At 24.2% G+C, this 9,711-nt stretch overlaps 1 protein-coding gene across 2 annotated transcripts in view; it reads right to left on the reverse strand.

Moving 5' to 3' along the window:
* Window positions 1-229: 229 nt before the first annotated feature.
* The window catches only part of LOC117180260 (RNA polymerase II-associated protein 3-like), a 48,603-nt gene continuing 39,121 nt past the window's right edge, over window positions 230-9,711 (reverse strand). For both annotated transcript variants that reach the window (XM_033372662.1, XM_033372661.1), the window contains 3 exons: window positions 7,301-7,864; window positions 3,851-4,043; window positions 230-421 (listed from right to left, as the gene is read on the reverse strand). In XM_033372662.1, the coding sequence (XP_033228553.1) occupies window positions 336-421; window positions 3,851-4,043; window positions 7,301-7,864 (843 nt within the window). In that variant the 3' untranslated portion in view covers window positions 230-335. The remainder of the gene's footprint in view (window positions 422-3,850; window positions 4,044-7,300; window positions 7,865-9,711) is intronic.

A 9,711-nucleotide genomic window follows, 5' to 3' on the forward strand; every position in this document is an offset into this window, starting at 1 on the left:
GTGAAAATATGAATTCAGTAATTTCCTAGTTTTACTGGTTCCAAAAAATCCCCGGCTTCTGATAAAGAAATGTTTAAAGTGTTTTGCAAATGCAATCTTTATTATCTAAGATATCAAGAATGTAATTTTAATTTTAAGTTTCTCATTAAATTAAAATAGATACGATTTAAAACTACAAGATTTTTTTTGTAAATTATCAAGATTGGTAAAGTTTCTTGGCGAGTAAGACTTTTGTTTGAAAGCTTATATTTTCGAAAGAAACGTCTTTTATCACCTGTGAGGTATTAACACTGGTACTTATAATAAGATAGTAGAAAAAAACTTAATAATAATTATCACAACTCATATTTTCTGCGAAGTTCGTCAATTTCTTCTTCAGATTTGCCTTCCTTAGTTAGCTCCTTGAGTAATTCTTTCAATGCTGCAAAAAAAGGATTTTATTTTTTTTTGAGCATGATTAACTTTGAAAAAACTTCTACAGGATGTTTGTTTCAATTAAAGACAAAAATTCCCGTATTTTTGTCCGTTCGCAAAAATTTGTTACGGTCATTGATATTAAAAATCCGAACTCCTAAAACCGACATTTTTGGCATTTGAAGTAACTTAAACTGAACTGCAAATTAAAGCACTCAAAATAGAACTCAAAATTTGTTTATTTAAACGCGCAATAATTTACATTTTTAAAATAGAAGCTTCAAACTTTTAACACTTTCCAATTTGAAATTCTTTAATTAAATAAAAGATTGTTTCCTTAAAATCGATGAAAATTTTATAAACGAAAAAGGGCCTCTTCCAGTTAAAAAAAATGAAAACAAACATTTTCTCCCTTCCAATTCGATAAAAATCTTTAAAACAAATATTCCTCTTCCAATAGAGAACAAATTCAAACCCGTAATTTCCTTCCTTCCAACTGAATACAAATTTAAAAAATACCCTCTTCCAATTCAGGGAAAAATATTGGAAATAAAAACTTCTCCCTTCTAATCGATAAAAATATTTAAAGGAAAAATAGGCTTCTTTCAATTCAGAAAAAAATGTCCCTTCGAACTCTATAAAACTTATAAAAATGAAAATAAATATTTTTTCCAATCCAGAAAGAAATAAAACCAAAATTTCCTCGCTTCCAACGCGATAGAAATCTTTTAAAAAATGCCTCTCTTCCAATTCTGAAAAAATTGAAATCAATAATTTCATTTCTTTAAACTCAATAAAAATGTTAAAAAATAAAAATATTCGCTCTTCCAATTCAGAAAAAATTGAAAATAAAGGATTCTTTCTTCAAGCTCAAAAAAAGCAATCATAACCAAAAATGAACTCTTCGAATTCAGAAAAAATTAAAAATTAAAATTTCCTCCCTTCCAACTCGCTAAAAAATTTAAAAACACAAAAATGTCCCATTTCCAATACTGAAAAAATTAAAAACCGAAATTTTTTCCTTTCCAACTTAATCAAAATGTTAAAAATAAAATATTTGACTCTCCAATTAAAAAAAAGGAAAAGCAAAAGATTCCTCCCTTAAACTTAATAAAAATGACAAAAAAAGGGCTGCTTCCAATTCAGAAAAAAATGAAAACCAAAATTCCCAACCTTCCAACTCGATAAAAGTCTTAAAAATTAAAAAATTTCGCTCTCTGAATAAAGCAAAATATAAATTCGAAAATTTCTCTCTTCCAGCTCAATGAAAATGTTAAAAATTTCCCGGTTTTAATAAAAAAAAGATTATTCCCTTAATATCAATAAAAATAAAGAGGGCCTTTTTCAATACAGAAAAAATTGAAAACCAATATATCCTTTCTAAAATTTCGTTCCTTCCAACTAAAAATTCGAAAAAATAAAAAAATGTCGCTCTGATAAATCAGAAAAAATTGGAAATCAAAATTTTTCATCCTTCCAATAGGGTGAAAATTTCAAAAATGAAAGTTTTCCCTCATCCAATTCAGAAAAAATAAACCAAAATATCATTTCTTCCAACTCAATAAAAATTATAAAATCAAAACAGAACCTTTTACAATTCAGAAAGAAAAGATTATTCCCTTAATACTAAAAAAAATAAACAAGGGCTTTTTTCAATACAGAAAAAATTGAAAACCAATACATTCTTCCTAAAATTTCGTTCCTTCCAACTAAAAATTTGAAAAATGAAAAAATTTCGCTCTTCCAATTCAGAAAAAAATTACAAATAAATATTTTTCTTCCTTCCAATATGGTGAAAATCTCAAAAATAAAAATTTTCCCTTATCCAATTTAGAAAGAAATAAACCAAAATGTCATTTCTTCGAACTCCATAAAAATTACAAAAACAAAACAGAACCTTTTTCAATTCAGAAAAAAATTCTACCTTCGAACTCAAAAAAAATCTTGGAAATATAAAATGTCCCTCTGCCAATTCAACAAAAATTAAAAACAAAAATTTCCTCGTTTCAAATTAAATGAAAATGTTAAAAATACCAAATTTGCTCACCTTCAACTCAATAAAAATTTTAAAAATAAAAAATTTTCTCTTCGAGTTCAGGAAAAATTAAATAATTTAAAAATTAATAATTGAGCAATTGTATTCTCAGAATTCACTTGTTTTTCATTTTTTTGGAAATGTCAAAAATCACTACTATAAAAATGAAACAATTAAAATTTTAAAGTTTATTGTTTAAAATTACCACTCTGAAATTTTAACGATGCAAGGCTTTCTGTTTACAACTATTTCTAACAAAATAGTTAAGTTTTGAAACTTAAAAAGATCAATATTGAACAAAAAATAGAGTAGTTGAATTTTCATCTAAGAGAATTTTCTATTTAAAAACACAATTTTTTTTTTACAAAACAGTTGAATTTTCAACCGAAAAGATTGTTTTGAGACATAAGATTAATTTCATACCAACAAGATGAATTCTTAAGAAACTACATGAATTCCTAATCAAATAGTTAAATTTTTAACCAAAAAGATTTATTTTCTCTTAGAAAAGACCAATTTTCAACAAAATACATACATTTTTCAAAAAATTTCATAAACTTTTAAGCAAATAGTTAAATTTTTAACCAAAAAGATTAATTTTTTATCAAAAAAGAACTTTCAACCTTTTTTCATTCAACAATCATAAAAGTTCAAATAAATGGATTAAAAGTGCAATATTTTCAAAAAAAAAAAAAACAATATTTGAATATGATTTAAATTTAAATAAAAGCGTTTGATTCTGAATTTATTAATTTGAAATTATTTTTATATTGAAAGTAGTTTATAAAGTTTCAATCGACGTTTAAATTTGTTTAACTACCAAAGTTTTCCAATTAAAATAAAAGAATGTTCAGTGTTCAAATCTATAAATTGTTTAATTATCAACAGATTTAGAATCGTTTAAAATAAATTATTATTTAATTTTTAGTTCTCGATCTACAGTTGAATTTCAAACATTTTTAATTAATTTTCATTAACAGTTAGACATCTTAAAACTTTTATCCAGAATTTTCATATTTTGTTTAAGCCTTCAAAACTCCATTTAAAAATTATTCAAATTTAAAATGTTTGCTTATAAATAAACACCCAAAATCGAAAATTGTAAAATAGATTTCACAGAATTATATATTAAAGATTGAATTATTTAATCATTTAAAAAGTTAACCACTGAACTTAAAATTTAAAAAAAAACTAGAAATTGGACTTGAATTACATTAAATTTCATATAAAATTTGTAATATATCGAGAGATAGGTAAGATTTTTCTTCTACAAATTTGTAAAATTTCCTTAGAAAAATAAATTCACTATAATTTTCAAGGCACAAAAAATTCCCAATTTCCCGGCCACCCTGTAAACTTGAGAATCAGTTTAAAATAAATTTTACACTTATAATAATTTACCTTCTTTAGTACTTCTTTCAATAAACATAATGAGCGTTCTGAATCTCTTAACATTGCTGAGATGTTCCAAATACTGAAAAACGTTTTTCTCCTTCAATATGAATTTTTCTTTTAATATACAAATAATATCGTTAAAGATGTCGGATTCCATCGAATCTTTGAACAGTACTGGTATAACTTCCGGTGTAATTTGCTGAAAATATAAAAAAAATCATATTAAATTATAAATTCTATCTTTATAAATATCAGATTTTACCGCCCAAAATGCTTTCAAAATAGGAAAAATAGCGTGATTTATCACGAGAAAAGGAAAATAATATGGAAAGAAATTCTTTAAAAAAAAACTAAAGTTGAATTTTCAACCAAATTATTAAAATTTCACTAACAAAATTAATTATTAACCAAATTGATACATTTAAAACCAAATAGTTGCACTTTTAAGCAAAAAAGATCAGTAATTACAAAATAGTTAAGTTTTCAATCAAATAGTAAAATTTTCAAAATACATAGATCAATTAAAAACAAAAACAATAAATTTCAACCAAAATTATGTTTTATTTTCAACTAAGCAGTTGAATTCTAAAGCGAAGGAAGATAAATTTACAGACAAGAACTTTTATTCCAAGAAATATAATTTTGAATCCAAGAGAACGATTTTTTCATCCAACCCGATAAATTGTCAACAAAAAAAGGTAATTTTTCAACTATAAAGTTGAACTTTCAACAAGAAAATTAAATATTAACCAAACGGTTGCATTTGCAACTGAAAATTTGAACCTTCAAGCAAAAGGGACGTATTTTCAATAGGATAGTTAAATTTTTAACCTAGAATAGTTAAATTTACAGCATAAAAATTAATTTGCGAAAAAAAGACTAATATTTCACTAAACAGTTCAATGTTCAAACAATGATAGAACGTTCAACTAAAATTATGAAACTTAAACAAAAAAATTAAATTTTTAACAATGGAAGAGAGAATAGTTGATATAACAAAAAAAAAATTGTTCATTTTTGATAAAAAACATCCGAATTTAACAAAAAAAGATTAATTCGAAAAGAAAAACGTAATAGTTGATATTTCTACAACAAAATTTGTATTTAAAATTTTAAAAAAAAATTCTACAAAATAGTTACTTTTGCTATAAACGAGGTGAAGCTTTAACTGATAACATGATTTTTTTAAATTGTTAAACTTTAAAAAAAAGACAATTTTAACAAAATAATGAAATCAACCGCCAATAAAATTCATTTTTAAACGACTCGTTGAATTTTTAACCAAAAGGAGATAAATTTTCAACAAAAAATATACCTTCTACTAAACAATGAATTTTCAATTCAAAATGATCAATTTTCTTCCGAAAAAGACGAATACTGATCACAAATCAGTTGCATTTTTGACCAGGAAGGTCAAAATTTTAACAAAACAGTTGAATTTTATACTAAGGAAGATAACTTTTTAACTAAATAATTTAATTTTCAATCAAATAGTAGAATCTTGAACGCAAAGATATGAATTTTGAAGCAAAAATATAATAGTAGACTTTTTAAATAAAAAGAAATTTCAATAAAATAGTTCAATTTTCAAAACAAAAAGTTGAATTTTCAACCAATTAGATGCATTTTCAAATAAATAAATAAATAAATTAATTAATCAACCAAAAATTTAAACTTTATATTAAAAATAAAATTTCAACCAAATTGATGAAATTTCAAACCATAAAGGCGAATCATCTGTAAAACAGTTGAATTCTCAAACCGAAAATATAAGTTTTCAATTGTAAAGTCAATTTTTTACCAAATATTTGAATTTTCTTCAAAAATAATACAATTTTCAACCGAAAAACAAGAATTTTTAACAAAACAGTTGAATTTTCGAACAAGAAAGATGACTTTTTAACCAAATAATTTAATTTTCAATTAAATAGTAGAATTTTGAAACCAAAGATATGAATTTTGAACCAAAAACATAATAGTAGACTTTTTAATAAAAAAGAAATATCAATAAAATATTTCAATTTTTATTACAAAAAGTTGAATTTTCAACCAATTAGATGCATTAAAAAAAATTAACCAAAAATTTAAATTTTTAAGAAAACATAAAATTGCAACCAAATTGATGAATTTTTAACCCATAAAGACGAATTATCTGTAAATCAGTTGAATTTCTAACCCGAAAATATAAATTTTCAATTAAAATCTTAATTTTCAACCAAATATTTGAATTTTCTTCACAAATAATACAATTTTCAACCAAAAAATAATTTTTAATAAAATAGTTGAATTTTTGAATAAAAAAGATGACTTTTTAACAAAATAGTCCATTTTCAACAAAATAATTACGATTTTAAGAAAAATTTTCAACCAATTATATGGAATTAAAAAAAACTAATTATCAACAAAAAATTTTAACTTTTCAGAAAAAATAAAATTGCAACCAAATTGACGGAATTGTAAACCATCAAGGCAAATTATCTGTGAAACAGCTGAATTTCCAACCCGAAAATATAAGTTTTCAATTAAAAAGTTAATTTTCTACCAAATGTTTGAATTTTCTTCAAAAATAATACAATTTTCAACCAAAAAAGACGATTTTTTAACAAATTAGTTGATTTTTCAACAAAATAATTAGGTCTTCAAGAAAACCGTTTAAATTGCAATCATATTGTTGAATTTTCAATCAAATAGTAGAATTTTGAACCAAAAATATAATATTAGACTTTTTAATTAAAAAGAAAGTTCAATAAAATAGTTCAATTTTCAAAAAAAAAGTTGAATTTTCAACCAATTAGATGCATTTCAAAAAAAAAAAAAAATAATAAATAAATAAATAAAAATAATCAACCAAAAATTTAAACTTTAAATTAAAAATAAAATTGCAACCAAATTGATGAAACTTTAACCCATAAAGGCGAATTATCTGTAAAACAGTTGAACTTACTACCCGAAAAAATAAGTTTTGAACTAAAAAGTTAATTTTCCACCAAATATTTGAATTTTCTTCAAAAATAATACAATTATTAACCAAAAGGGAAGAATGTTTAATAAAACAGTTGAATTTTCGACTAAGAAAGATAACTTTTTAATAAAATAGTTGATTTTTTAACAAAATAATTATGTTTCCAAGAAAACCGTTGAAATTTTAACCATATTGTTGAATTTTAAATCAAAAAGTAGAATTTTTCACCCAAGGATATGAATTCTGAAGCAAAAATATAATAGTAGACTTTTTAATTTAAAAAGAACTAACTATCAACAAATAATCCCTTCATTTTCTTATTGGTTTCTATTAGTTCGGTTCCAATTTAAGCCAAAAAACGAGAAAAAGAAAAAGTTTAAAAAAAAAGATTATTTCTTTAAAAAAGGGGGAAAAAGAGAAGAACTGGGGAAAAAGTATAAAGTTTGAATCATACTAACTCAAGAAACTTATTAAACACAATATAAATAATTCACCTTCAAGTATAAGTATCTAAAGTTCAATGATTTAGATAATTTCCAATCCATCAGGAACTGAACCGAAGTTTTCGGAGCTGGTGGAACTTTAAATGAATCTTCAACCTTTGTCTTTTCCCTAACTTTATCAGGAACTGTCTCAACTATCTCGATAATCTTTGGACGTTCAATCTCAGTTTTTCGACTTGGCAAATTCTTTTTATCTTTTGACTCTGCTATGTTAACTTCGATAGAATTTTCTTTCATTTTCTTACTTTCGTCCTCCTGCTCCTGAATAAACTCTTCTAAAAAGCTTGACGACTTTGTGATCTCGATTTTATTTTTCAAACTGGGTTTGGTAAGTTCTTGAGACTTTTTTCCTGCGCTTTGTTGATTTTCGACTTCAGTTTTTTCAACTTTGGTAGAGTCTTCTTCTGATTTTTCAGCTTTTGCACTTTTCCCGGGAATGTTTAGATTTTCATCGACTTTGGATTTTTCTATTTTCTCTGAAACTTCTTTCTCCAATTTAGGTAAAATGCTGTTTTCGAAGTCAGCTTCTGTGACTGGAATTCTCTTCAGCGGCTTCTGGAAAAAATGGTAATTAAATTGTTCAGAGTAATTTAAAATTTACGATATTTAGAGTCCACAATGTTCTCAAAATGGGGGAAATAGGACGATTTTTCAAGAATATAGGGGAATAAGTTCTGTTAAATAAAATTAATGTATATATTTTTTGCATATATTCTTTTTATATTTTGTTTAAATTTTGTATGTAATGTATACATTTTAGTCGAACTTTGAAAAAAAAGATTAAACTTTGACAAATACATAATTGCATTTTCAAACAAATCGTTCAAATTTCAAGCCAAAAAGACGATTTTTTTAGTAGACAGCTGAATTTCTTATCCAAAAGGATGAGTTTTCTATTCAAATAGAGGAATATTCAACACAAAAGATCAAATTTCTAACAACAGAGATGAATTTTCAAATCAAAGAGAAATTTTCCACAAAAAATTAGATTTCTAACCAAGAAAGATTTTCTAGCCAACAGAAAAAAATGGCAACAAATGTTTCAAAATTTTTAATCTGAAGGCAATTCCTCTATAAAATAGTTGAATATTGAACCCAAAAGTTAACTTTTAACCAAATATTTGAATTTGTCACCAAAATAATAGAAATTTCAACAAGAAAAAAATTGAAAAAGAAGTTAAATTTAACAAAATAGTTAATTTTTGGCTCAAAAAGTTAAATTTTCAAGCAAATAGTCGAATTTTCACTGTAAAAGATTAAACCTTGATAAAACATAATTGCATTTTCAACCAAATTGTTCAAATTTCAAGTCAAAAAGGCGACTTTTTAGTAGGAAGCTGAGTTTCTTATCCAAAAGGATGATTTTTTTATTCAAAAAGAGGAATGTTCAACACAAAAGATCAAATTTCTAACAATAGAGATGAATTTTAAAATCAAAGACGAATTTTCCAACAAAAAGTTGTATTTCTAACCAGGTAAGATTTTTCAGTCAACAAAAAAAATGTTAACAAATGTTTTAAAACTTTTAAACCTAAAGGCAATTCCTATATAAAATAGTTGAATTTTCAACCCAAAAGTTCAATGAAATAATTGAGTAAAAAAAGTAAAATTTTAACCAAATAGTTGAATTTGCAACCTATAAAGATGACTTATCAACCAATTTGATACATTTTCAAAAACAAACGATAATTATCAACCAAATATTTTCAACACATTCAATCTAATAGTTGAATTTTCAAGTAACAGAAAAAAATTTTAAACCAAATTCATAAATTTTTAAGCCAAAAAGGCGAATTCTTTTAAAATAGTTATATTTTCAACCCGAAAATATGAACTTTAGGCCAAAAGTTTAATTTTCAAACACATATTTGAATCGCATACATAAATAATAAAATTCTCAACCAAAAAAGAATAATTTTTAACAAAATACAGTTGAATTTTCGAGAACGGAAGATGACTTTTTTTTTAAATAGTTAAATTTTCAAGCACCTAATTAAGTTTTCAAACAAATAGCTGAAATTTTAACTCACGGTTTAATTTTAAAATTACGAACATTAATTTTCAACCAAGAAAATTATTTCATTGAACAGAAAAAAAATGTTCAACCCAATTTTTGAATCTGCTATCCCCAAAAAAACCAATTATCTTAAAATTAGTTGAATTTACAACCCAAAAGTTAATTTTCAACGAAATATTTTAATTTTCTATAACAATAATAAAATTTTCTACCGGAAAAGAACAATTTTTTAACAAAATACTGTTGAATTTTCCTCTAATGAAGATGACTTTTTAAAAAATAAATAAATTGAGACTCCGGATTCTATAACCACGCATAAAATTTGCCTGGCCGCTTCAGGCCGCTCGAGTTGGCCCCTGATGGCTTGAAAATCAGTTTTCGAAAA

The sequence above is a fragment of the Belonocnema kinseyi genome, chromosome 9 (genome assembly GCF_010883055.1).
Source record: "Belonocnema kinseyi isolate 2016_QV_RU_SX_M_011 chromosome 9, B_treatae_v1, whole genome shotgun sequence".
Classification (NCBI taxonomy): domain Eukaryota; kingdom Metazoa; phylum Arthropoda; class Insecta; order Hymenoptera; family Cynipidae; genus Belonocnema; species Belonocnema kinseyi.